This window comes from Scyliorhinus torazame, chromosome 9, assembly GCF_047496885.1.
Source record: "Scyliorhinus torazame isolate Kashiwa2021f chromosome 9, sScyTor2.1, whole genome shotgun sequence".
NCBI classification, from domain to species: domain Eukaryota; kingdom Metazoa; phylum Chordata; class Chondrichthyes; order Carcharhiniformes; family Scyliorhinidae; genus Scyliorhinus; species Scyliorhinus torazame.
This window is the reverse complement of record NC_092715.1, coordinates 134,373,079-134,400,908: the sequence shown is the minus strand read 5'-3', so window position 1 is coordinate 134,400,908 and position 27,830 is coordinate 134,373,079. Positions and strand designations below refer to the sequence as shown.

The following is a 27,830-nucleotide window of genomic DNA, read 5'->3' as shown; positions in this document are numbered from 1 at the left end:
GTCTGCTTCGAAGGCAGTGTACTTGCGATCACTGGGGCAAATGGGGAGCTGATGGTAGGCGGACTTAAGGTCCACGGTGGAGAAGACCTTGTACTGTGCAATCCGATTGACCATGTCGGATATGCGGGGAAGAGGGTACACATCTAGCTGCGTGTACCTGTTGATGGTCTGACTGTAGTCTACGACCATCCTTTGCTTCTCCCCTGTCTTCATTACTACCACCTGGGCTCTCCAGGGACTATTGCTGGTCTGGATTATGCCTTCCTTCAGCAGCCGCTGGACTTCGGACCTGACAAACGTCCGGTCCTGGGTGCTGTACCGTCTGCTCCTAGTGGCGACGGGTTTGCAATCCGGGATGAGGTTCGCAAACAAGGAGGGCGGTTTGACCTTGATGTCGCGAGGCCGCAGGTAGTCAGTGGGGGTATAGGGCCGCCAAATTTGAATGTTAAGCTCTGGAGGTTGCATTGGAAGTCCAACCCCAGGAGGGTGGGAGCGCAGAGGTGGGGAAGGACATACAGCCGGTAATTTTTGAACTCTCTCCCCTGCACCGTTCGGTTTGCGATGCAGAACCCTTTGATTGCAACGGAGTGGGACCCCGCCGCCAGGAAAATTTTTGGGTGCTTGGCCGAATTACAAGGGAACAGCGTCTTACCGTGTCCGGGTGAATAAAACTCTCCGTGCTCCCCGAGTCGATCAAACACGGCGTCTCGTGCCCGTTCACCAGCACCTTTGTCGTTGTCGTCTGGAGCGTCCGGGGCCGCGACTGGTCGAAGGTCGCCGATGCCAAACGTGGTTGGTGCATCAGACCGTTGTCTTCAGGCAGTGTGGAGCCGTCCACGCTGGGGTCTTTGCCAGTCAGCCAAGATGGCGGCGTCCATGGATCGCACGCGGTCGGGGGTGGACAAAATGGCCGCTCCCATGGGTCGCACGCGGCCAGGGGTGGACAAAATGGCCGCTCCCATGGATCGCACGCGGCCCGTGGGTAGTAAGATGGTGGCGCCCGTCCCCCCCTCGTGGTGTCCGGGGCCCAAAATGGCGGCGCCCGTTGGTCGCCCGTGGGTCGCTGGGGGGGTTGAGTCCGTGGTCCTGTTTCTTCCCCAGAGATAGCGGCGACCCCACGGGACTGGCACACCGCTGCGTAGTGCCCCTTTGTACCGCAGCTTTTGCAGGTGGCCGAGCGAGCCGGGCAGCGGTGGCGGGGCTGTTTTGTCTGCCCGCAAAAATAGCAGCGGGGCCCCGGTCTGGATTCTGGCTGCGCATGGTTGCGGTGGGGTGGGGGGTGCCGGGGGGGTCGGTCGCGGCAGGGGTCCACGGAGTCTAAGGGGCTGCAGCGCGGTCGGGGGCATAGGCGCGGGCGTTTTGGGAGGCCACGTCGAGGGAGGCTGCAAGGGCCCGTATCTCTGTGAGTCCGAGAGAGTCTTTCTCTAAAAGTCTCTGGCGAATTTGCGATGATGCCAAACCTGCTACGTAAGCGTCTCTGATCAGGAGGTCCGTATGTTCGATCGCCGTAACCGCTGGGCAGTTGCAGTTTCTTCCCAGGATCGTTAGAGCATTGAAGAATTCGTCTAGCGATTCCCCGGGGATTTGTCGTCTCGTCGTGAGCTGGTAGCGTGCGTAGACCTGGTTGACGGGCCTAATGTAGATCTCCTTCAGCAAGTTGATCGCCGCTGGGAATTCTTCCGCGTCCTCGATGAGTGAGTAGATTTCGGGACTCACCCTGGAATGCAGGACCTGCATCTTCTGGTCTTCTGTTGGTCTGCCGGGGGCTGTTCGGAGGTATCCCTCAAAGCACGCCAGCCAGTGCTTAAACGCCGATGTTGCGTTATCTGCTTGGGGGCCGATTCGCAGGCACTCCGGGGCGATCCAGAGCTCCATATTCCTTTTTAAGTCTGCTCAATAAATTGTAGCACCATCGATCACAAACGAGGCGAGACGTAGAGAACTTTAATCGAGGCTTTATTGAGCAGACTTGTTCCCCAGCAGCTCAGTCACAGAATGCAGCTGCGGGGAGTAAACCGGGTTCTTATACCCCGCCTATCTGGGTGGAGCCCAGTAGGCGGCAGATCCGATCGGGACCCAGCATCTGTCCTCCAATAGCTCCTCGGCATTCATGGTGTACCGTATTACCCCTAATACATACCACCACAACTTTCAAACCCCTAGCCCCTCCAGCAGCTGTGTAACCTTTGTACATGGTACATGGCTGTGGCTGCAAGCCTTCCTGTGGAGAGGTTAAAAGTGCTGAGACCTCTCTCCCTTATCTGCATGGCAGGCTGCCACTTCAAGTCACTCATCACCCTGACTTGGAAATACATTGCCATTGATGCCCTGTCACTGGGGCAACATCCTGGAACGCTCTTCCTAACAGCACAGTGGGTCTACCCACACCTCAAGGACTGCAGCAGTTCAAGAAGGCAACTCACCATCATCTTCTGAAGGGCAACTAGGGATGGGCAATAAATGCTGGCCTAACCAGCGTCGCCCAAATCCCATAAGAGAATTTAAAACAATTCAGTGCTGGAGGGCGTGCTATTGGCCAGTGAATACATACACGCTCTGGATGCTAATTGCTCAATAGAATTAAAATTGACATTTGATTACTGTTCCTGACATGATGTGGGGTTAGGACCTCCATTTTACCCAGATGCCACATCCCGTTCCATTACAGAAAATCTTGCCTAATTTCTCTGTGCATGATACTATTGGTAGCAGAGGCTGCATTGTTAGCTTTTTGAAGTGTGAAATATTGCAAACAGTAAGTGCATGTACAAGCAAAGCAAGATAGAAGAACAAACAAATAAATCTGTTAGTCCTGTTTCATTAAGGGCAGTTTTTGAAGTGATGCTAATTTTCTGCTGATGCAAAATCTTCAAATCCAGACTTCCAGCATGGGCCACATAAGTGGTTTTGGGGGAAGTTATCTGGCAGGAAAGCTTCTTATCTAAATTTCCTATCCTGCCTGCCAAGATTATTCCAGTTTCCTGACACAACAGCACAGGAAAGTTGAAGCCTTCAATTTTATATATATTCAGCATTTTTTAAATGCTTAATGAACATACCTTTCTTGCTGTGTGGTCTAAGGTTAGCTTCAGATGAATTCTTTATTGGTGGAAGTTTGTGTGTATGCAACTCTATAAAACCAAAATAAAAAGTCACATGATAATGTGATAATTAAATGATGCACCTTCAATTCTTATCAACTAAAAATTACATATTAGCATTGTTCATAAAGAGTCTGAAAAACACTCAAATTTTAGAAATCTTTGGAGTCTAAATTGCATACGAGGTCTGAACTTGTAAGTGTGCCCTTTGCTGGCCTGGTGTTCAGATATTTTGCCAAACTCCTCTCTAGACTTAAACTGAACTGCCGTATCCTGCTGGAGCGACTGCTGCTTCAGGATGTGGAAGGGGAGGGAAGAATTGGGGATATATACAAGTGGCTGGGGGAGCAGGGAGTTGAGCGGGTGGTGAAGATCAAGGAGAAATGGGAAGCGGAGTTGGGAGGGGAGATCAATTGGGGAGTATGGACTGAGGCACTGCTTAGGGTAAACGGGACCTCCTCTTGTGCAAGGATGAGCTTGATACAGTTTAAGGTGGTGCACAGGGTGCATTTGACTCGGGCAAGAATGAGTGGATTCTTTCAGGGAGTAGCAGATGAGTGTGAGAGGTGTGGGCAGGGACCAGCGAATCATGTGCATATGTTTTGAGGTTGCGAAAAATTGGGAAGATTTTGGGTGGGAGTGTTTGTGGTCTTAGTCAGGATAGCGAGGAGGAAGTGGACCTGGATCCGATGGTGGTGATATTTGGGGTTTCAGAGAAACTGAAACTCATGGGAGGAAGAAGGTCGATGTCGCGGCCTTCACCTCTCTGATTGCATGGCGGTGAGTTTTACTGGAGTGGCGGTCGGCATCGCCATCGGCGGTAGCGGCTTAGTTGGGTGACCCGTACGACTTCATGAGGTTGGAGAAGGTAAAGTATGGGTTAAGGGGCTCTGCAGGGAGTTTGGGAAGAGGTGGGGGATGTTTGTGACCGTGTTTGAAGAGCTGTTCATAACGGGGGATGGGGAGGGTGGAAAAGGGAAAGAATTTGTAAAGACTGTTTAGTTGAATGCTGGGAGATATGTTTCCCGGGGTGTTTATTTGCTGTAACCTGTTTTCATATTATTTACAATGCAGAAGGAAACCATTCGGCCCGATGCAAGCCCACACCTTCACCCTATCCCCTTAACCCAACCCAACCTTTTTGGATACTAAGGGCAAATAAGCATGGCCAATCCACCTGACCTGCACATCTTTGGACTGTGGGAGGAAACCGGAGCACCCGGAGGAAACCCATGCAGACACGGGGAGAACGTGCAGACTCCGCACAGACCGTGACCCAAGCCGGGAATTGAACCGGGGACCCTGTAGCTGTGAAGCAACTGTGCTAACCATTGTGCTACCGTGCCGAACTTTTTTTGATCCATGTTTTAATACATGATTGTAATAAAATACATTTTTTTAAAAATGAACTGCAGTAAGTAGTCTGATAATTAGGGCACGAATATTGGTAAGTTCACAAGTAGCCGTTTAAACTGCAGCAAATCGCTTTTGAACTAAACTATTACACATGCACATTAAAGAATATTTTTATGGAATTGTGCTCCTGGTAAGAACCCTCCACCTCTGGAAAGATGGCTTGGGAAAGAGTGGTCATATCCTCATGAGTTTCTGTCTAGTGATTTTCTGAAGCTGTGGTTCAGCTATGTTACTGGTGCATGTTAAAGGTACATTTTCTCTCTATCTGGTCTATGTTTTCACCATTTGTAGGAGGGTAAATAAACTTCTAACACATTAATCACAGCTCTTCTAAAAGTGTTTATTTGTAAATTAATGAATACAGAATAGAGTTTGAATAAATTTGCCCCAACTATAAGGACAAAAATCTGTGGAGACTCTTAAATGCCAGATACTTTCAGAGCCCTCACTGTCAAACTTTGCTAGTTCGTAGGAGTTGCAACAAGCGGTGTAATAAAGTTGCTTACCTTCAATTTCGCAGGCACTCTTTAAGAAAGGTACGTGGTGCAATGTCGGGTACTTTGGTGTGGAGTAACTTTGGAGCTTGCTATGAGCTAAAAGATTCTTAGTTTTTTCTTCTCCAAGTGTCAGCTGTGGCACCTTACAACTATATAGATAATAATGAATTTGTTTATGACTTTATTAAGCAGCTCACATTGTTCTACTATCAGAATATCATATAAAATAATAGGCTCCATTATATAGAGTATTGTGATATTTCGTGCTTCAATCTTAAATTGGAAATTTGGAATTACTGCAACATCGTGCTTTTTGATCTGGTCATCACATTTTTTTTACATATTTAATTTTGGTCATCAAGACCTGGGGCGAGATTCTCCGACCCCCCCGCCGGGTCGGAGAATCGCTGGGGCTGGCGTGAATCCCGCCCCCGCCAGTTGCCGAATTATCCGGCACCGAATATTTGGCGGGGGCGGTAATCGCGCCGCGCCGGTTGGCGCCCCCCCCCCCCCCCCCCCCCCCGCGATTCTCCGGCCCGGATGGGCCGAAGTCCCGCTGCTAGAATGCCTGTCCCGCCAGCGTAGATTAAACCACCTACCTTACCGGCGGGACAAGGCGGCGCGGGCGGGCTCCGGGGTCCTGGGCGCAGGGCGATCTGGCTCTGGGGGGTGCCCCCACGGTGGCCTGGCCCGCGATCGAGGCCCACCGATCCGCGGGCGGGCCTGTGCCGTGGGGGCACTCTTTTCCTTCCGCCTTCGCCACGGTCTCCACCATGGCGGAGGCGGAAGAGACTCCCTCCACAACGCATGCGCGGGGATGCCGTGAGCGGCCGCTAACGCTCCCGCGCATGCGCCACCCGGAGATGTCATTTCCGCACCAGCTGGCTGGGCACCAAAGGCCTTTTCCGGCAGCTGGCGGGGCGCAAAATTAGTCCGGCGTGGGCCTAGCCCCTTAAGGTTGGGGCTCGGCCCCCCAAGCTGCAGAGGATTCCGCACCTTTGGGGCGGCGCGATGCCCGACTGATTTGCGCCGTTTTGGGCGCCGGTTGGCGGACATCGACCGGAGAATTTCGCCCCAGATGTAAAAGGGAGGGATGATGGTGCAAGAACACAATCGCCAAACATACCGAGTCCACCATCTCCTCCAGTAACTACTGACCCACCACAAAAAAAATCAATCTGCGAGTAGACCTTATGCACATAGAAGAAGTATGTAAACTCCTTTGCCCTTGGCCTCCCAAAGCTCCACGGGTCCACTGCCCTATGTGCTCCATAAACCCCTTCAGCTCCTTTGCCACCCCCGACACCCTCCCCGATCTTGGGCTCGACCGACAAACCCCGGATCAATGACCGTGTTTAAGTCCCACCCCCCCATAATCAGTCAGTGCGAGTCCAGGTCCAGGATCTTCCCCAATACCCGCCTCATAAACTCCACATCGGGGCAGCACGGTGGCGCAGCGGTAGCACTGCAGTTTCACGGTGCTGAGGTCCCAGGTTCGATCCCAGCTCTGGGTCACTGTCCTTGTGGAGTTTGCATATTCTCCCCGTGTTTGCGTGGGTTTCGCCCCCACAACCCAAAGATGTGCAAGGTAGGTGGATTGAATACGCTAAATTGCCCCTTAATTGGAAAAAATTAATTGGGTACTCTAAATTTAAAAAAAATAAACTCCATATCATCCCAATTTGGGGCATAGACATTAACTCGGACAACTGGCATCCCCTCCAATTTTCCGCTTACCATCACAAACCTCACCCCCCAAATCTGCTACGATATTCCCCACCTCAAACGTCACCCACTTACTGACCAGCAGCACCACTGCACACGTCTTCATATCCAACCCCAAATGGAAAACTTGCCCTACCCACCCTTTCCTTAGCCATGTCTGGTCCCCAATCTTCAGATGTGTTTCTCGCAAAAAAGGCCACATCCACCTTCAAACTCCTCAGATGCGCGAAAATACTCGACCATTTGACTGGCCCATTATCCCTTTTATATTCCATGTGACCAGCCTGGCCGGAGGGCTTCCCGCCACCCACCCCTGCCGGTCAACCATATCCCTTATTAGGCCAGCCCCTCCACCCATGCCACACGACCCTCCAGGCGCACCCCTGGATGTCCACCGTTACCACTCCCTCCCATATAATGTCACAGCAACACCTTCAGCAGCATCCCCAATCGCCCCCTTCACCCTCCCCTAAACAAAACTGCAACCCCATTTCCCACTTCTACACTACCCACCTGATCACCCCCCACTATGCTCTCATTAACTAGCCCGCCCAGCTAGCCTGGCAGCCCCCACCCAAGGTGTCACAGCCTCCTACCTCCACTGATTCCCCTCACCCCCGCTGGCCCTGGGACTCCAGCCTCTGCTCCATTCGGTCAATTCCCGACTTCAACAGGTCTCCCGCCTTGGCTAGGTTCTCATGGGCCTCTCTCCTCTGCTTCTCATTTAAGAAGTCCACCAGTTGGTCCATTGACCATTGGTTTTGCAGTGCTAGCCCTACACCCTCCGCCACCTTAAGCAGTGGCGCACAAGGATTCTCCTGCTCCAGCTGCTCCCTTCTTCTTGACCCACTTCTGGTCTGTGGATCCATCCACCAGTCCCACCAGTGGAATCAGAATCCCCTCTGACACATCCTACACTTTTTTCAGCCACCCATCTACCCTCCAAACGGGGAAAAGGTCCGAAAACAACAGCCTCAAGTGGGAGCTGCCAAATGTGCGACCATTAACATCATGGCCGCCACTGGAAGTCAAATGGACTAAAATTCTAAGTCCCGCCCCCAAACCCAGCATTTCCTCTATTTGAAGGGATGGGACTGGAGTCGGGCCAGGGTTTGTGCATGCATAGTTTGCAGAGGTAGCTGTTGTCTAGCAAGGAATTCATGTTTATGACTTGTCCAAGCCAAGATTTTATTAATACACATGTGGTAAGATAACGATCAGATACAGAGCAAGTTATGGGCGACATGGTAGCACAGTGGTTATCACTGTTGCTTCACAGCTCCAGGGTCCCAGGTTCGATTCCCGGCTTGGGTCACTGTCTGTGAAGAGTCTGCATGTACTCCCTGTGTCTGCGTGGGTTTCCTCCGGGTGCTCCTGTTTCCTCCCACAAGTCCCGAAAGACGTGCTGTTGGGTAATTTGGACATTCTGAATTCTCCCTCTGTGTACCCGAACAGGTGCCGGAATGTGGTGACGAGGGCATTTTCACAGTAACTTCATTGCAGTGTTAATTGTGACAATAAAGATTATTATCATGGAGTTTCTTTATACTCCCCTGGAACTACCCCTATGTATGACTGTCCTCATGTACGTCTTATAACCTTCTGAGGATCACCGGATCTGCCCTGACTTATATCTGAGTGCCTTGTCACAAGACCACTGTCTCGAGACTGCATGGTGGATCTGTACTGCTGGTTGGAGGTCGCACCACCAACTATATACAATACTGTTTACAGACATATTACCACAGTAGCTGGCAATTTAAATCACCAGCTGCCTCCACTGTAGTGGGGCTTTGGAAAAACAGAAGTGTGGAATCCAAAATGTGCAGATTAGAACAGGTTAGAGGAGGCCTGAACTTGGTGAATGCATTTGGATAGCCAGGTGTCATAACCAGCACGGGGCTTAGAGGCTGGCAACCTCCCCGAATATGAGCTACCCCTTTAAGGGAGCGCGGAATCCTAAACCATGTTCGATTATCTCTTGTGTAAAATTGGCCTGTTTTGATAACGACGGGAGAGACCCGGCAGGAATCTTTCATATATTCAAATAACAGTTTATTGTAATAAAACTATATGTCATTTAAACTATTCGGTGTGGACTCATTCGAGGTCTACAAAACCATCTTATCCCTTTGGGAGTTAAGGTACCACTTTGAATAGGGTCCTGGGGCACCTTTGGGAGAGGAAAAGCACCCTTTGCAAGAGTTAAGGCGCCCTATGGGTTTGTTAAAACATGATTATACACTTTTATGTGCAAGCTCATTGGAATGGCCAAGCTGTCAAGGAACTGTGCAGCTGTCAAGGAATTGTTAAAGAGCTGCACAGTTGTCAAAACTGTCCAGGAAGTGTCAAAGCTGTCTAGCAAGTGTCAAAACTGACAAAGCTGTCCAGGAAGTGCTAAACGTTCAAAGCTGTCCCCAAAATGTCAAAGCTGGCAAGGAATTGGCCAAGCATACTAGATGAGTTGGCGTGAAGGGGTAAGGGAAGAGAGTGTTGGATAGGGGGCATGGTTCAGCATTGGTTGATATTAAATTTGTAATGGAGCAATGGGGGTGAATAGAGGGGCATTAATTTGGTGTAGGGGTATGGGGCAGGTAGAGGGGCACTGAGTTGACATGAGAGTATGGGAACAATGGGGGTAGATGGGGACATGGATTAGCATGAATGGGGTACAGGGAGTGTGCGGGGAGTGAGGGTTGGAGAGTTGTGTTTTGTTTTCTTAAGTTTTATTTATTTAAACACAGCGCTGGAGCACAGAAGCAGGCCTTGTACACAGCCCACCTCTGCACCAGGCAGCTTCTGCACTCATTCTGGGGTTGCCTGTTCCGACTACTCCTTTTTCAGCCAACCCCACCAAAACTCCAACCTGGGATGGCCATTTTTTTTTTTTTTTTTTTATTTTTTTTTTTTTTTATAAATGTTTTATTGAAAATTTTTTCCCAAACAACAATTTTTCCCCTCTTACAAAGCAAACGCAACAATAACAATACAGAAATTTTAAACAATACACAAGTAACAAAACCCCTTTATCTTTGACCTAAACTAAACCCCCCCTCCCCCCCCCCCCCCCCTCCCCCTGGGTTGCTGCTGCTGGTCATCTGTCTTCCCTCTAACGTTCCCTTAGGTAGTCGAGAAATGGCTGCCACCGCCTGGTGAACCCTTGAGCCGATCCTCTCAGGGCAAACTTTATCTGCTCCAGTTTAATGAACCCCGCCATATCATTTACCCAGGCCTCCAGTCCGGGGGGTTTCGCCTCCTTCCACATGAGTAGGATCCTGCGCCGGGCTACTAGGGACGCAAAGGCCACAACGTCGGCCTCTTTCGCCTCCTGCACTCCCGGCTCTTCCGCAACTCCAAATAGAGCTAACCCCCAGCCTGGTTTGACCCGGGCCTTCACCACCCGCGAAATCACTCCCGTCACTCCCTTCCAATACCCTTCCAGTGCCGGGCATGCCCAAAACATATGTGCGTGGTTTGCCGGGCTCCCGCCACACCTCCCACATTTGTCCTCCACTCCAAAGAACCTGCTCAATCTTGCTCCCGTTATGTGTGCTCTATGTAGCACCTTAAATTGAATCAGGCTAAGCCTGGCGCATGAGGAAGAGGAATTTACCCTGCTTAGGGCATCAGCCCACATACCCTCCTCTATCTCCTCCCCTAGTTCTTCTTCCCACTTTCCTTTTAGTTCGCCCACCGACTCCTCCCCCTCTTCCCTCATCTCTCGGTAAATCTCTGACACCTTGCCCTCTCCGACCCACACCCCTGAAAGCACCCTGTCCTGTATCCCCTGTGTCGGGAGCAATGGAAATTCCCTCACCTGTTGTCTAGTAAATGCCCTCACCTGCATATATCTCAAGAAATTTCCCCGGGGCAACTTATACTTTTCCTCCAATGCTCCCAAGCTCGCAAAAGTCCCATCTATAAATAAATCTCCCACCCTCCTAATTCCCAACTGGAACCAGCTCTGAAATCCTCCATCCATTCTTCCTGGGGCGAACCTATGGTTGTTCCTGATTGGGGACCCCACCAGGGCTCCCCGCACCCCTCTCTGTCGCCTCCACTGTCCCCAGATATTCAATGTTGCCGCCACCACCGGGTTCGTGGTAAACTTTTTCGGTGAGATCGGTAGCGGCGCCGTCACCAGCGCCTCTAAACTCGTCCCTTTACAGGACTTTCTCTCCAGTCTTTCCCACGCCGCTCCCTCACCCTCCATCATCCATTTACGTATCATTGCCACATTGGCGGCCCAATAGTAATCGCCCAAGTTCGGTAGTGCCAATCCTCCTCTGTCCCTACTACGCTGAAGGAACCCCCTCCTTACTCTCGGAACTTTCCCTGCCCACACGAAGCTCGTGATGCTCCTGTCTATTTTATTAAAAAAGGTCTTAGTGATTAGTATAGGGAGACATTGAAATACAAATAAGAACCTCGGGAGGACCATCATCTTAATTGCTTGCACCCTGCCCGCCAGCGATAGAGGCTGCATGTCCCACCTCTTGAAGTCCTCCTCCATTTGTTCTACCAACCGTGTCAGATTAAGTCTGTGCAAGGTTCCCCAGCTCCTAGCGATCTGAATCCCCAGGTATCGGAAGTTTCTTTCCACTTTCCTTAGAGGCAAGCCTTCTATCTCTCTACTCTGGTCCCCTGGATGTATCACAAATAATTCACTCTTTCCCATGTTTAGCCTATACCCCGAGAAATCCCCGAACCCCCTCAAAATTCGCATAACCTCTATCATTCCCCCCGCTGGGTCCGACACGTATAACAATAGGTCATCCGCATATAACGAGACTCGGTGTTCTTCTCCCCCTCTAATCACCCCTCTCCATTTCCTGGAGTCTCTCAACGCCATGGCCAGAGGTTCAATTGCCAACGCGAACAACAATGGAGACAGCGGGCATCCCTGTCTTGTTCCCCTATATAGTCGGAAATACTCCGATCTATGTCGACTGGGATGGCCATTTTTAAAGGTCAGGTTCGTTGAACCAGGAAACTCTGGACTCTGTGAACCCAACTGAGGAGTGAACATCTGGGCCATGGTTTGAGTAGGGGTAGGGCAGGCTCCATCACCAGATTCTTGGATTACCACTGGATATGGATAATCCTCTGAAGCAAGACAGAAACTAATGTAGGAGGGATGGAACAGGATATAATAGTTATGTTTTTATCAAATGCCGCCATATTATTAAAGTGCGATGGTGTCAACATGTTCTTCATGCAACAGGTGCACTGATGTGAGTTGATGTGGTAGTCCACCTTGAACAAGTTGCATGCCATCTTTGTGCCAGCCTCCTTCAGATCAAATAATATAAAATTGTGGGCAGGAAGACCATGAAGGATGATAAAGGTAAGTGGCACATTTTATTTTATGCAGCTCATCCAGCGATCTTCAGGTGCACTCAACTTGACCAATGCCTGGACTGGATGGGGTATGTGGTAAGGGGCAGCGAGGAGGGGCTTTTAGCCATTGTGTTAAACAATGCATCACCTGCTTTTATCAATATTCTTGCACTCCATGATAATATTTCTGACCAATGGCTTGGACCATGAGCTGCATTAACAATTCTCTTTTTCTTCTGTTTACTACCAATAATAATAATCGTTTATTGTCACAAGTAGGCTTCAATGAAGTTACTGTGAAAAGCCCCTAGTCGCCACATTCCGACGCCTGTTTGGGGAGGCTGGTACGGGAATTGAACCCGTGCTGCTGGCCTTGTTCTGCATTACAAGCCAGCTGTTTAGCCCACTGTGCTAAACCATGCCCTGTGGGTACTCGCATACTTATGTACAGTGCATCAATAGTCAAGATAAGATGGCTGTAATCCTCCCTTAACACATGGCAATTCTACTTTTGCAAACTTTAGTGAAAGGCATGAAATAGATTTATTTATCCATCACTGTTTGAGTTTAATTCTTAGGCCCTTTTTTTATGGTAGGATCCAGATATGATGGACTAATTCTAGTCTTGTTGGCAGGTTTGTGATGAGGTGGTCCTAATGCTTCCCAATCTGCAAGTGCTATTTACCTGATATGATTTTCTCCCACAACACTCATTAACCAAGTAAAGCAGGCAAGAATCCAGAAAACCACCTTTCATTGGCTTACTCCTGCTCAGGTGAAGGGAGACAGAGTTTAGGAGCAGTTTTTGTCGATAAGGCTGATGTCAATTAAGTAGAAAATTCGCTTTTTAACATTGTGGTAGAGGGAACAGCAGTCAGAGATGTCAGCAGTTGGAAGGACCTGTGATTTTTTGATTCTTTTGAGGAGGTGCTACAAGAGAAGCATTGGTTCCAATGGAAGGGAGAGAGAAAGTTACTCCATGGAAGATTCCAAAACAACTGTCCTCAGCTGAAGAACCTAAGGACCCAGACCTCAGAGGCCTATTCTTCAAAGGAATAATACTTTCAGAGAATTGATGTCATGGAAAGCCATTGATGGTGATTTTCATGTAATTGATTGTGGGAGGACTCCACTACCTGTATCATCAGCGCACTCTGGAAAGTTAAAACCTGTAGAACATCCACGGCCTAACAACACCTCATCTAATGTTAGCTTAATTTACCTTCAGACATACAAAATAAGTGCACAACCTTACAATACAGAGATCTGGTCAAAGTTACTGGAGAGTCTAAAAGCAAAATACTGTGGATGCTGGAAATCTGAAATAAAAGCAGAAAATGCTGGAAACACTCAGCAGGATTGGCAGCATCTGTGGAAAGAGAAACAGAGTTAATGTTTCAAGTCCGCTGGATGGGGGCTTTAAGAGATGGCAGCGGGCAGGGATTGAGAGATTTGGGGACCGATTCATCCAGGAGGCCTTTCTGACCTTGGAGGCATTAGAAGAGGAGTTCGAGCTGCCGGGTGGGAACGGGTTTCAGTACCTTCAGGTGCGGGACTTTGTATGGAGGCAGGTTCCAAGCTTTACTTGCCTTCCCCTGAGGGGACTACAGGATAAGGTGATGTCAAAAACAGGGGTTGGAGAGGGGAGGGTTTCGGAGATATACAAGGAGTTGATGGAGTGGGAAGGGGCCCCTATCAGGGAGGTGAAGTGGAAGTGGGAAGAGGAGCTGGGAGGAGAGCTGGAAATTAAACTGTGGGAAAAGCCTTGAAGAGAGTCAATTCATCCTCATCGTGTGCCAGACTTAGATTGATCCAGTTCAAGGTGGTCCACCGGGCCCACATGACAATAGTCCAGATGAGCAAATTCTTTGAGAAGGTGGAGGATAAATGAGGGCAGTGTGGATGTAGCCCGGCGAATCATGTACATATGTTTTGGGCATGTCCAAAATTGAGGGGATTCTGGCAAGGATTTGCGGACGTTATGTCAGAAGTCCTGGAAGGGAGGGTAACTTCCAAGTACAGAACTGGCAATATTTGGGATATCGGAAGATCCGGAGGCCAAGGGTGGGGAGGGAGGCCGATGTCCTGGCCTTCTCCTCCTTGCTGGCCTGAAGACGGATTTTGCTGGGATGGAGGGTCATGGAGCCCCGAAGTCAGGAGTATGGGTCAGCGATATGGCAGGGCTTCTCAGTCTGGAAAAAAAAATCAAGTTCACTTTGAGAGGATCAATTCAGGGGTTCGCCCAGAGATGGCAACCGTTCATCGATTTCTTCAAGAAAAATTGAACGTCAGCAGTAAGGGGGGAGAGGAAAATGGCGGGGGGGAGGAAATCAGGAGGCATGGCAATGTTAGATAAGGCCAGGGAACTTAGTATACAAGTAATTAGGGGATAGGGCGGGGGTACTAGGGGGCGTTGTTTACTGTTTTTTGTTCTTTAGGTGTTTTGCGTGTGTTGGCCCGCGCGGTTGTTTAAGAGATGTTAATGTGTTAGACTGTGAAAATTACAAAGGCTTCAATAAAATATTTTCTAAAAAAAAATGTCTCAAGTCCGTATTATTTTTTCAGAACTGAAGAGAAGTAGAAACACACTGGGTTTTATACTGTTGAAGAGGGGAGCAAAATAGAAGGTCAAGCATAGGTGGGAGTTCAGGAGGGATTGATAAAAATGTCATTGATAAAACACAAAGGGACTGTTAATGGGAGCTGTGATGAACTGTTTCTGTATTGTACCCTTATCATCATGTAAGGTGATGTCCCCTTTAAGACTGGGCTTGGAACCCTAGGGGACTCCGCCTCCGGCTCTGCCCAACTGGGAGTCGTATATAAGGGACGCAGTTAGCACCCGTCTCGGCACCAGGCTAGTTCTTAGCTTATTAAAGCCTTCTTTACCGTTTACTCTCTAAGCGTCGTTATTGAGGATACAACAATTTAATAAGCTAAACTACATCAGGATGGACGCAGGCCTAAAACCAGAGAAGCTCAATCTGGAAGCACGGACACCGGAGGCAAAAGTAATTTTTAAATACTGGCTCCGATGTTTCGAGGCCTACCTGGACTCCTCAGAGACTCCCATCCTGGGGCCGCGCAAGCTGCGCCTACTTCACACCCGGGTGAGTCACAGAATTTCCGCCTTGCTCAAAAAGGCGACTACATATGAAGAGGCGGTCGAGCTACTCCGCAAGCGATTCGTCAAACACATCAACGAGGTACATGCCAGGCACCTGCTCTCTACCTGCCGGCAACGCTCGGGAGAATCGCTAGACGAATTTGTAGAAAAACACATCGCGCTTGCCAGGGACTGTGACCATCAGGATGTGACAGGGGAAACCCATATGAACCTGCACATCAGAGACGCGTTCGTGCCCGGCATCCGCTCGACCTACATCCGGCAGCGGCTACTCGAAAACGGGGCAAAGGACCTCCAGGACACACTATTGCTCGCCTCCTCACTGGAGGTGGCCCGACATAACTTGGGCACGTACCCCTCGGACTCTGCGAGCCCCCCTCGGACTTCCTCAGGCTCAGCCACGTTACAGGCCTGCGTTGCGCGGTGACCCACTCAGACTGGGGGCACACCATGCTACTTCTGCGGGCAGGGCCAGCATCCACGCCCACGCTGCCCAGCCCGCTCCGCTATCTGCAGAGACTGCGGGAAGAAGGGGCATTTTGCGAGGGTCTACCTGGCCAGGCCCAGGGGCCAGAAACACAAAGAACAGCCGGCCAGAAAATCAGGCTCACAGGCCCGCAGGCTTCGCAATACGGCTGCACATCGACCCAACACGCCCCCTTCTGATGCGTCATCCGCCTCGTGCGAATCATGGGAGCGCCCATCTTGGCGGCGGTCATCTTCTCGACCCGACACGTGCGACCGACGGCGGCGGCCATTTTACGAGTCTGACTCGGCTGAGGACTCGGACTACCCGCGATTGGGAGTGATCACCCTCGACCAAACTCGGCAAAAACCTCTGCAGAACTCGATGATGAAGGTCCAAGTCAACGGGCGCTACATTTCATGCTTCTTTGACTCCGGGAGCACGGAGAGCTTTATTCATCCTGAAACGGTAAGGCGCTGCTTCTTGCGCACCCATCCTGCGTCCCAAACCATAGCCCTCACATCCGGATCCCACTCGGTCCAAATCAAGGGGTATTGTATCGCGGATCTCTCGATCCAGGGCGCCGAATATACCCGTTTCAAACTTTAGATCCTCCCCCACCTCTGCGCCCCCCTGCTGCTCGGACTGGATTTCCAGTGCAGCCACCGAAGCCTGACACTGAAGTTCGGCGGACCCTTGCCCCTCTCACAGTATGCAGCCTTGCGACACTGAAAGTTGCACGCCCCTGTCTATTCGCGAACCTCACTCCCGACTGTAAGCCCGTCGCCACCAGGAGCCGGCTCTACAGTGCCCAAGACATGACTTTTATCAAGTCAGAGGTCCAACGTTTACTGGGAGAGGGGGTCATCGAGGCTAGCAACAGCCCCTGGAGAGCACAAGTGGTGGTAGTCCGGTCCGGGGAAAAGAAACGGATGGTCGTGGATTATAGCCAGACTATAAACCGCTTCACACAGCTTGATGTGTACCTCCTTCCTCGCATAGCAGAAATGGTAAATCGGATCGCCCAATACCGAGTATTTTCCACGGTCGATCTCAAATCCACCTACCACCAGCTCCCCATCCGTCCGAAAGACCGCCCCTATACTGCCTTCGAAGCAGCCGGACGGCTCTTCCACTTCCTTGTTCAAGGAACAGGTGCTACGTGTCCTTGATATGTATGTCCCTGTCAGGCAGGGAAGAGATGGTCGAGTGAGGGAACCATGGTTGACAAGAGAGGTTGAATGTCTTGTTAAGAGGAAAAAGGAGAATTATGTAAGGCTGAGGAAACAAGGTTCAGACAGGGCATTGGAGGGATACAAGATAGCCAGGAGGGAACTGAAGAAAGGGATTAGGAGAGCTAAGAGAGGGCATGAACAATCTTTGGCGGGTAGGATCAAGGAAAACCCCAAGGCCTTTTACACATATGTGAGAAATATGAGAATGACTAGAGCGAGGGTAGGTCCGATCAAGGACAGTAGCGGGAGATTGTGTATTGAGTCTGAAGAGATAGGAGAGGTCTTGAACGAGTACTTTTCTTCTGTATTTACAAGTGAGAGGGGCGATATTGTTGGAGAGGACAGTGTGAAACAGATTGGTAAGCTTGAGGAAATACTTGTTAGGAAGGAAGATGTGTTGGGCATTTTGAAAAACTTGAGGATAGACAAGTTCCCCGGGCCTGACGGGATATATCCAAGTATTTTATGGGAAGCATGAGATGAAATTGCAGAGCCGTTGGCAATGATCTTTTCGTCCTCACTGTCAACAGGGGTGGTACCAGGGGATTGGAGAGTGGCGAATGTCGTGCCCCTGTTCAAAAAAGGGACTAGGGATAACCCTGGGAATTACAGGCCAGTTAGTCTTACTTCGGTGGTAGGCAAAGTAATGGAAAGGGTACTGAAGGATAGGATTTCTGAGCATCTGGAAAGACACTGCTTGATTAGGGATAGTCAGCACGGATTTGTGATGGGTAAGTCTTGCCTTACAAGTCTTATTGAATTCTTTGAGTAGGTGACCAAGCATGTGGATGAAGGTAAAGCAGTGGATGTAGTGTACATGGATTTTAGTAAGGCATTTGATAAGGTTCCCCATGGTAGGCTTATGCAGAAAGTAAGGAGGCATGGGATAGTGGGAAATTTGGCCAGTTGGATAACGAACTGGCTAACCGATAGAAGTCAGAGAGTGGTGGTGGATGGCAAATATTCAGCCTGGATCCCAGTTACCAGTGGCGTACCGCAGGGATCAGTTCTGCTGTTTGTGATTTTCATTAATGACTTGGATGAGGGAGTTGAAGGGTGGGTCAGTAAATTTGCAGACGATACGAAGATTGGTGGAGTTGTGGATAGTAAGGAGGGCTGTTGTCGGCTGCAAAGAGACATAGATAGGATGCAGAGCTGGGCTGAGAAGTGGCAGATGGAGTTTAACCCTGAAAAGTGTGAGGTTGTCCATTTTGGAAGGACAAATATGAATGCGGAATACAGGGTTAACAGTAGAGTTCTTGGCAATGTGGAGGAGCAGAGAGATCTTGGGGTCTATGTTCATACACCTTTGTAAGTTGCCACTCAAGTGGATAGAGCTGTGAAGAAGGCCTATGGTGTGCTTGCGTTCATTAACAGAGGGATTGAATTTAAGAGCCGTGAGGTGATGATGCAGCTGTACAAAACTTTGGTAAGGCCACATTTGGAGTACTGTGTACAGTTCTGGTCGCCTCATTTTAGGAAGGATGTGGAAGCTTTGGAAAAGGTGCAAAGAAGATTTACCAGGATGTTGCCTGGAATGGAGAGTAGGTCTTACGAGGAAAGGTTGAGGGTGCTAGGCCTTTTCTCATTAGAACGGAGAAGGATGAGGGGCGACTTGATAGAGGTTTATAAGGTGATCAGGGGAATAGATAGAGTAGAGAGTCAGAGACTTTTTCCCCGGGTGGAACAAACCATTACAAGGGGACATAAATTTAAGGTGAAAGGTGGAAGATATAGGAGGGCTATCAGAGGTAGGTTCTTTACCCAGAGAGTAGTGGGGGCATGGAATGCACTGCCTGTGGAAGTAGTTGAGTCGGAAACATTAGGGACCTTCAAGCAGCTATTGGATAGGTACATGGATTACGGTAAAATGATATAGTGTAGATTTATTTGTTCTTAAGGGCAGCACGGTAGCATTGTGGATAGCACAATTGCTTCACAGCTCCAGGGTCCCAGGTTCGATTCCGGCTTGGGTCACTGTCTGTGCGGAGTCTGCACGTCCTCCCCGTGTCTGCGTGGGTTTCCTCCGGGTGCTCCGGTTTCCTCCCACAGTCCAAAGATGTGCAGGTTAGGTGAATTGGCCAATGATAAATTGCCCTTGATGTCCAAAATTGCCCTTGGTGTTGGGTGGAGGTGTTGAGTTTGGGTAGGGTGCTCTTTCCAAGAGCCGGTGCAGACTCAAAGGGCCGAATGGCCTCCTTCTGCACTGTAAATTCAATGATAATATATGATTAATCTATGACAAAGGTTCGGCACAACATCGTGGGCCGAAGGGCCTGTTCTGTGCTGTATTTTCTATGTTCTATGTTCCTCAGGGTCCCCTTCAGCGTCACAAATGGGGTCTCCGTCTTCCAAAGGGCGATGGACCAAATAGTGGACCAGTACGGTTTGCGGGCTACATACCCGTACTTGGACAATGTCACCATCGGTAGCCATGACCAGCAGGACCATGGCGCGAACCTCGAAAAGTTCCTCCAGACCGCCCGAGCCCTAAACCTGACCTATAATGAGGAAAAATGCATTTTCCACACAACCCGGCTAGCCATCCTCGGCTATGTCGTGGAAAACGGGGTCCTAGGTCCCAACCCCGGCCGCATGCGCCCCCTAAAGGAACTCCCCCTTCCCCGCAGCCTCAAGGCCCTCAATCGGTGCTTGGGGCTCTTCTCCTATTACGCCCAGTGGGTCCCCAAATATGCGGACAAAGCCCGCCCACTCCAAAAGACCACGATATTTCCCCCGTCGGCTGAGGCTCGATTTGCCTTCAACCGCATCAAGGCCGGTATCACCAAGGCCACTATGCGCGCAGTGGATGAAACTATCCCCTTCCAGGTAGAGAGCGATGTGTCAGACATCGCCCTGGCTGCTACCCTCAACCAGGCAGGCAGACCAGTAGAGTTCTTCTCCCGAACCCTCACCGTCTCCAAGATTCGGCACTCTGCAGTCGAGAAGGAGGCACAAGCCATTGTGGAGGCTGTACGTCACTGGAGGCACTACCTAACCTGTAGGAGGTTCACCCTCGTCACCGACCAACAGTCGGTCGCCTTTATGTTTGATAACGCACAACGGGGCAAAATAAAAAACGATAAAAGGTTGAGGTGGAGGATCAAACTCTCCACCTACACGTATGATATCAAGTATCGTCCAAGGGAGCTCAACGAGCCCCCAGATGCCCTGTCCTGCGGCACGTGCACCAACGCGCAGGAGGACCGCCTGCAAGCCATCCACAATGACCTCTGTCACCCGTGGGTTACCCGGCTCGTCCACTTTATCAAGTCCTGCAATCTACCTTACTCAACCAAGGGGGTCAAGGCCATGACCAGGGCCTGCCAGATCTGTGCGGAGTGCAAACCGCACTTCTACGGGCCAGACAAGGCTCCTACGGTCGAGAAGTCTCCCAACCACCCGCTGGCAGGAGGTCCTACCCGACGCCCTACACTCCATTAGGTCGCTCCTCTTGTTTGTCTTCCCCAGGAAGTCTACCTCCGGGGTCTCGCTTCCACCTTGGCTGAAGGCTCCGGGACCTGTTCTTCTCCGGAGGCACGCGAGGAGCCATAAAACGGACCCCCTGGTCGAGAAGGTCCGATTACTACACGCAAACGCCAGTTACGCCTACGCCGAGTACCCCGACGGCAGGCAAGATACGGTTTCCCTCCGGTATCTGGCACCCGCTGGTTCCCCACCTACAGACGCCCCTTCCCCCGCCGCTGCCCTGCAGGATCCGGCACCCACTACTATACCCCTCTCCCGGCCCCACTCCCCGTTGGTGGGCACCTACCACGCGCGCCCCCTAGCGCCCCCCCTCTACACACCCCGCCGGCATCGGCACCACTACCCCCAGCCCCAACTATTCCCCCTGCGCCCCGATCCCCAAACCCGACCCGGACCAAGGCTCCGACCACTGTGCTCCTGGACGTACCCTCAACTAAGATGCCTGGGACCGCCGCACCACCACCCAAGCTGAGGAGGTCGATAAGGACGATCAGGCCGCTGAGATGAATGGACTTATGATGGCACTTCACCACCGCCGGACTTTTTTTAAAACAGGGGGTGAATGTGACGAACGGTTACTGTATTCTACCCTTATCATCATGTAAGGTGATTATCATAGATTATCATAGAATTTACAGTGCGGAAGGAGGCCATTCGGCCCATCGAGTCTGCACCGGCTCTTGGAAAGAGCACCCTACCCAAGGTCAACACCTCCACCCTATCCCCAAAACCCAGTAATCCCACCCAACACTTTAAGACCAGGCTTGGAACCTTGGGGGACTCCGCCTCTGGCTCCGCCCACCTGGGAGTCGTATATAAGGAGCCGCCTTGTGGGCGGCACCCAGTTAGCACCTGTCTTGGCACCAGGTTAGTTCTTAGCTTTTTAAAGCCTTCTTTACTGTTTACTCTCTAAGTGTTGTTATTGAGGGTACAACAGAAGCTTTAAAGACCAAGGTGTTGATAGTGGCATAAAGGTAAGATTGCAGAATGTGTTACTCACAGGACAAGGGTTAATACCATAAAGCAAACCATAAGAACAAGCCACATATGGCCCTGTGGGCAGAGGGGTTTGCGGGGAAATTTTTTTAAAAAGAAGATTGAAAAGGAGGAGATAGTTCATGGTCTGAAGTTGTTGAACTCGATGGTAAGTCCAGAGGCATAAAGTCTAATTGGAAGATGAGGTGCATTTCCTCCAGTTTGTGTTGGGCTTGGCTGGAACATTGCAGCAGGGCAAGGATGGAAATGTGGGCATGAGAGCAAGATAGTGAGTTAAAATGGCAAGCAAAAAGAAGGCCACTACCATGCTTGTCCCCAGTGTAGAGGAACCCACATTTTGAGCAGGAAATATAATGAACAAGTGAATTGCTGCTTCGTCTGAAAGGAGAATTTTGAGTTTTGGATGGTGAGGATGGAGGAGATAAAGGAGCAGATGTTACACCTTACGTGATTGCAAGGGCAGGTGCCGAGGGAAGGGGATACAGAGCTGGCACTTGGTTAGCAAGTTTCAAGATTCAACATAGCATTTTGCAAGTTCCTATAACAACAGTCTTTGGATGAAATAGCCACAAACGTCATATCCCGCTGATATACAGAAGGTTTTACACAAAGGACAAAGTTTTGCACTACAGAACAAATTATCATCAGAAATTTCACCAAACCATACTGCACCCATCATCTAAACCTAAAATCACTACCAAAACTCACTGAGTGCCAACGCTTGACCAACTTCAGTTTTCGAAGACTGGTTCCACCATAGGTTTTTAACAAGCGTCAGAAAACATCTCAGACAAAACAAACTCCCAAAGAAATCCATCTTGTTGCTTGAGACCTGCTCTACACACCTACCCCAGTGAATATGTTAAAAGCAAGATAGTGAGTTGAAACACAAATATCCCCACATTCAACGATGGGGGGTGCCCAGCACATCAGTGCAAAAGATAAGTCTGGGGCATTTGCTACAATCTTTAGCCAGAAGTGACGATTGGATGATCCATCTTGGCCTTCTCCGGAAGCCCCAGCATCACAGATTCCAGTCTTCATCCAATTCGCTATCAAGAAACGGCTGAAGGCACTGGATACTGCAAAGGCAATGGGCCTGACAATATTCCGGAAATAGTACTGAAGACCTGTGCTCCATAGATTGCCATACCCCAAGCCAAGCTGTTTCTGGAAGGCTACAATACTGGCATCTACCTAGCTATGTGGAAAATTGCCCAGGTATGTGCTGTACACAAAAAGCAGGACAAATCCAACCTGGCTAATTAAAAGGGGCTGGTTATCACAGTGGGCTAAACAACTGGCTTGTAATGCAGAACAAGGCCAGCAGCTTGGGTTCAATTCCCGTGCCGGCCTCCCTGAACAGGCGCCGGAATGTGGTGACTAGGGGCTTTTCACAGTAACTTCATTGAAGCCTACTTGTGACAATAAGTGATTACTTTTTATTACCGTCTCACCAGTCATCCTTGATCATCAGCAAAGTGGCGGAAGGAGTCATCAACAATGCAATCAAACAGCACTTGCTTAGCAATAATCTTGCCACTGACACTCAGTTTGGGTTCTGTCAGGGCCACTCAGCTCCTGACCTCATTACAGTCTTGGTTCAAACATGGACAAAAGAGCTGGCTTGAAAGGTGTGATAAGAGTCATCTCAGCTCTATGGCATCACTGCAGGAGTTCCTCAGGGTAGTGACCTAGACCAAACCATATTCAGCTGCTTCATCAATGACCTTCCTTCTATCATAAGGTCAAAGGTGGGAATGTTCACTGATGACTGCACAATGTTCAGACCATTCACAACTCTTCAGATACTGAAGCAATCCATGTCCAAATGCAACAAGACCTGGAGAAGATCCATGCTTGGGCTGACAAGTGTCAAGTCACATTCACGCCACAGAAGTACCAGGCAATGACCATCTATAACAAGTGAGAATCTAACCATCCCCCTTGACATCACTGAATCCCACACTATCATTAACCTGGGGAGTTATCATTGATCAGAAACTCAACTGGACAGTACTGTGGCTACAAGAGCAGGTCAGAGGCTAGGAATCCTGTGGTGAGTATCTCACCTCCTGACTCCCCAAAACCTGTTCACAATCTACAAGACACAAGTGTCGATAAGTGCAGCTCCAACAACACTCAAGAATCTTGACACCATCTGGGAGAAAGCAGCTTGTTTGATTGCCATCCCTTCCACAAAACGATGCACAGTAGCAGCAACTGTGTATACCATTTACAAGATGCATAGCAGGAACTCACCAAAGCCCCTTAGACAGCACTTTCCAAACCCATAACCACTGCCATCTAGAAGGACAAGCAGATACATGTGAACACCACCAAAGGGAGGTTCCCTCCAAGCCACTCACCGCCCTGACTTTGGAATATATCATTGTCGCTGGGTCAAAATTGGAGACACCCTCCGTAACAGCATTGTGGGTGTACCTGGTCTAACTAGCGAAGCCCACTTCCCTTGAATGAATTAAAAAAAAGATAATCTGCACTATCAAAATTCAAGAAATACATGGAAGCGAGTTGCAGATTATGATAGAATCAACGCTCACAATTTAAACAATGCCTGGTCTGTACTTGGAGCTGAAGTAGACACTGACAACATCAATGCATGGCTGAATTTATCTATAACTAAGAAGCTTCCAATGAGATGATTACAGGTGTTGAAAAAGACCTTGAAGAATCGCTATGATGGTTAGTAGCCAATGAAAACTCAACTGCTGCAAGTGTGATACAACTTCCGATCATCCTACATTAATCAAAGGCTGGCCAGAAGTAAAGGTGAATAGTTAACAATTACTAACTTTTTCAACACACCCATCTGTTCAATAATAATAATAACCAGATATGGATTCTACATTCAGATTTCTGTTGTGAGGAACAATAATGTGTAATTTATTTAAATTGATGTTCTTAATTTTGTATGCTTTATTATTCTGGCTTGGTGTTTTTGAAAGGTCTTGCCTATAATATAGTCTCAAGATGTGAACCCCATGGACTACGCTACAACAGAATCTCGGTAGAACTTCCCATTATTCGTATTACCTGACATTTCGCTGAGCAACTCCAATTCTTTTTAATTCCATTTCTAGGAGTCTTGGTGTGGTGAAAAATACTTTTCTGCACGGTGTCACAGACTCTGTGCTATCGATTTGCATTTTCCACATGCCCTGAAGGTAGTTCTCAACAGACCCTGAAATTTTATTGCCACGAGAAGGAAGATCTTTTAACTCTTCACGGTGGATACTCGTAAGACCGACTAATTTCTAGAAATAAAACATTCAGGAATGTTAGGATATATGTTACCATTTAATGTCATACGCCAACACCTGTCATCGGGGCTCTCCCCTCCCCCCTCCATGTTGTCATTGGGGCTCACCCTTCTGCCCCCGTGCTGTCATCGGAGCTCTCCCCTCCCCCCTGTGCTGTTTTATGGGGCTCTCCCTCTCCCTCCCCTCCTCACGCTATCATTGGGGCTCATCCCCCTTTCCCCCCACCCCCATGCTGTCAACGGGGCTCCACCCCATGCTGTCAATGGGGCTCCGCCCCCACCCCATGCTGTCAACGGGGCTCCGCCCCCACCCCCATGCTGTCAACGGGGCTCCGCCCGACCCCACACATAAGGGTTCCCCCCTTCGCCAGAGCCCCCTTAGCATGCTGATTTTGCACTGCCCACTTGACACTGCCCACTTGGCAGTGCCCCCTGGCAGTGCCCCCCTTGTCCATCAATCCCCAGGACCTCCAGCCACCTCTGAGCTCCTGGCATGGTCATTACAACTGGTTTTTGCTTTTGAAAACCAGTAGTCATTCGTGCCACTTTCAATTCTGGCTTCGGGTGACAGTCTGTGTGGAGTTTGCACTTTCTCCCTGTGTCTACATGGGTTTTCTCCAGGTTCTCTGGTTTCCTCCCACAGTCTAAAGATGTGCAGGTTAGGTGGATTGGCCATGCCAAATTGCCCCTTAGTTTCCAAAAGGTTAGTTGGGGTTCTTGGGATAGGGTGGAGGCGTAGGGTGCTCTTTCCAAGGGCTGGTGCAGGCCTGATGGGCCGAATGGCCTCCTTCTACACTGTAAATTCTATGATTCTATATTGAAATTGATTCAAATTCGCAGAAATCAGGTATACGCCTTCACTGGACCTGAATCTGACAACGTCACCAGCAGCTGGCGGGGAAGATCTCAAACCAATACCTCACCAGCACAAATCCTGTTTTGTCCCTCTCTCGAGATTTAGCAGCCATTACAGGATTTGCACCCGAGGTGAACACGATCACTAGATATCCCCCTTCATTGGAATAAAGACACCAGATTCCCATTATTTAATCAAGTACTAACACTTAAAACGGAATTTTTGAGAGAAAAGGATTGTAAACCATAAAAACCGAATAAAATGAATGAATTATTTGTGTTCAGGGAAGGAGCAGCCGTGGTCAGATTTAAACAACAATGTTGGGATCATCCCAGTTTTGGGCATTGTCCAAAGGCAGTAATTCTGACAAATTATGATTCAATTATGAATCAGATAATATTTCATCAAACTTTTAGGAGTTTGCCCAATAATAAATGGTAACCCATCTTTCACATACTGAATAAGCACCTGACGAGCATAAGTGTGCATCATTAAGAACCGGAAGAAGGCACACACTGTGTCAGTATAGGCCTGGAGCATCTATCCTGAAAGCAGGCTTTGGGCTTTCTAGAGGGGAAATAGGGTACTTGCACCTGTTTGAAGTCTCCTGTGCAAAATTAGATTGTCCTGCACGTAGCTTGCACTAAGGGATCTTGGTAGTGCAAATCGGACCCGACCCCCTCCCCACTGCAAACAGGTCCTGCCCCCACCCCCCACCACACAGCAGCACCCCCCCCCACCCTTGGATTGCCTGGGTACTCCCCCCTACCCCCACCCTGGCCAGCCCCGGGACCCCTGTAATAAGTGCTATGAAATCACATGCTTGATTGATTGGAATGCACTTAATGCTTGGAATGCACTTACATCTCTTTGATGTGGCCAATGTTTACAAACATTAAGGTTTCACCACTTAGGTCACTGAACTATGAAGGGGTATGAATGGATCAAAGCTGCAGATGGTTTATGGGGCGGCAGGGTGGAACATTGATTAGCACTGTTGCCTCACAGCGCCAGTGACCCAGGTTCAATTCCAGCTTTTGGTCACTGTCTGTGTGGAGTTTGTATGTTCTCCTCGTGTCGGTGTGGATTTCCTCCAGGTGCTGCGGTTTTCATCCACAGTCCAAAGATGTGCAGATTAGGTGGATTTAGGTGGATTGGCCACGCTAAATTGCCCCTTAGTGCCCAGGGATGTTCAGGTTAGGCTATGGGGTGACGGGAATAGGGGGCATGGATAGAGTACTCATTCGAAAGGTCGGTGCAGACTCAATGGGCCTCATGGTCTTCTGCACTGTATTGATTTTCTGATTCCATTCTAAGCTGTCAATCACAGCCCACTACTTGAAAGCTATGAATGGCTTCAGCTAATGGATCTCTGGGAGCCAGACGTAGGCACAGCTGCTCTCCTTCCAGGAATGGACACATGGAGCTGCAAGGCACGTATTACAGGCTTCCCACTGACCCTGTCTTGACTGCTCTCTAGCTTCCAGACTGGAGTTCCTTTTCTGGGGGTGCGTGGGTGGGTGGGGGGGCAGTTCTGTGTCTGGGGGTGGGTCTAGTGAGGGGGTTCCTTTCGGCAGAGGGTCCTTGCGGGGGTCTCCCTATTACAGGGCTCTCTAGAGGGGGTCCCCTATTACAGAGGTCCCTGGGGATTTTCCACCAACACCCGATTCTCCATCCCATTGGGGAACACATTCCGGGAGTCCCGGGATGGAGAATCCCGCCCATGGTCTCACATCTGTATAAAGCTGCAGTAAAACGTACCCCCTTTTATTTTCTATTTGCCTTGCAATAAATGCCAACTTTCCTTTTGCTATCCTAATTGGCTGCTGTGTTTCTCTGCATTACAAAGTGATGACATTTTTAAAAGTACATAAATTTGGTGTGATGCACTTTGTCGCATCCTAAGATTGTGAAAGACAGTACATTAATGCAATTTACACTTGTGTTCATACGTTTGACTGCATTTGGTTCTCTTTTGAGACATGTGAGTTTTAAAAAATAACAAGTCAGAGTACCGGCATTGAGGATCTGATGCTTGAAAATGTGACAATTTGTTCAGAAAATCTCGAAGAAGGTGCAGGTACTCGAAGCATCTTTCCTGTTCTTATTGGTAGTCTCCGACATATGATTACTTTAGCCTTGTTTTTCATGGAATCAGGTCTAAAATTAGGTTTAGTAAAATTATTTTCAAAAATGAGTTCCTGCTGCATAAAATCTAAGATTACACTACTCAAAAATGAAATAAAGTACAAAATAACAGACCTGACTACAGTTAATGGGTGGTGCGATAGGAATAGAA

General features: G+C 49.4%; 1 protein-coding gene across 1 annotated transcript in view; it reads right to left on the bottom strand.

Moving 5' to 3' along the window:
* LOC140429483 (uncharacterized) overlaps positions 1–27,830 on the bottom strand; it is a 313,043-nt gene that overhangs the window by 10,875 nt on the left and 274,338 nt on the right. Inside the window, exons 14-17 of the mRNA XM_072516535.1 lie at positions 27,547–27,691; positions 24,450–24,670; positions 5,024–5,163; positions 3,060–3,131 (exon numbers count right to left, since the gene is read on the bottom strand). Of these exons, the coding sequence (XP_072372636.1) occupies positions 3,060–3,131; positions 5,024–5,163; positions 24,450–24,670; positions 27,547–27,691 (578 nt within the window). The remainder of the gene's footprint in view (positions 1–3,059; positions 3,132–5,023; positions 5,164–24,449; positions 24,671–27,546; positions 27,692–27,830) is intronic.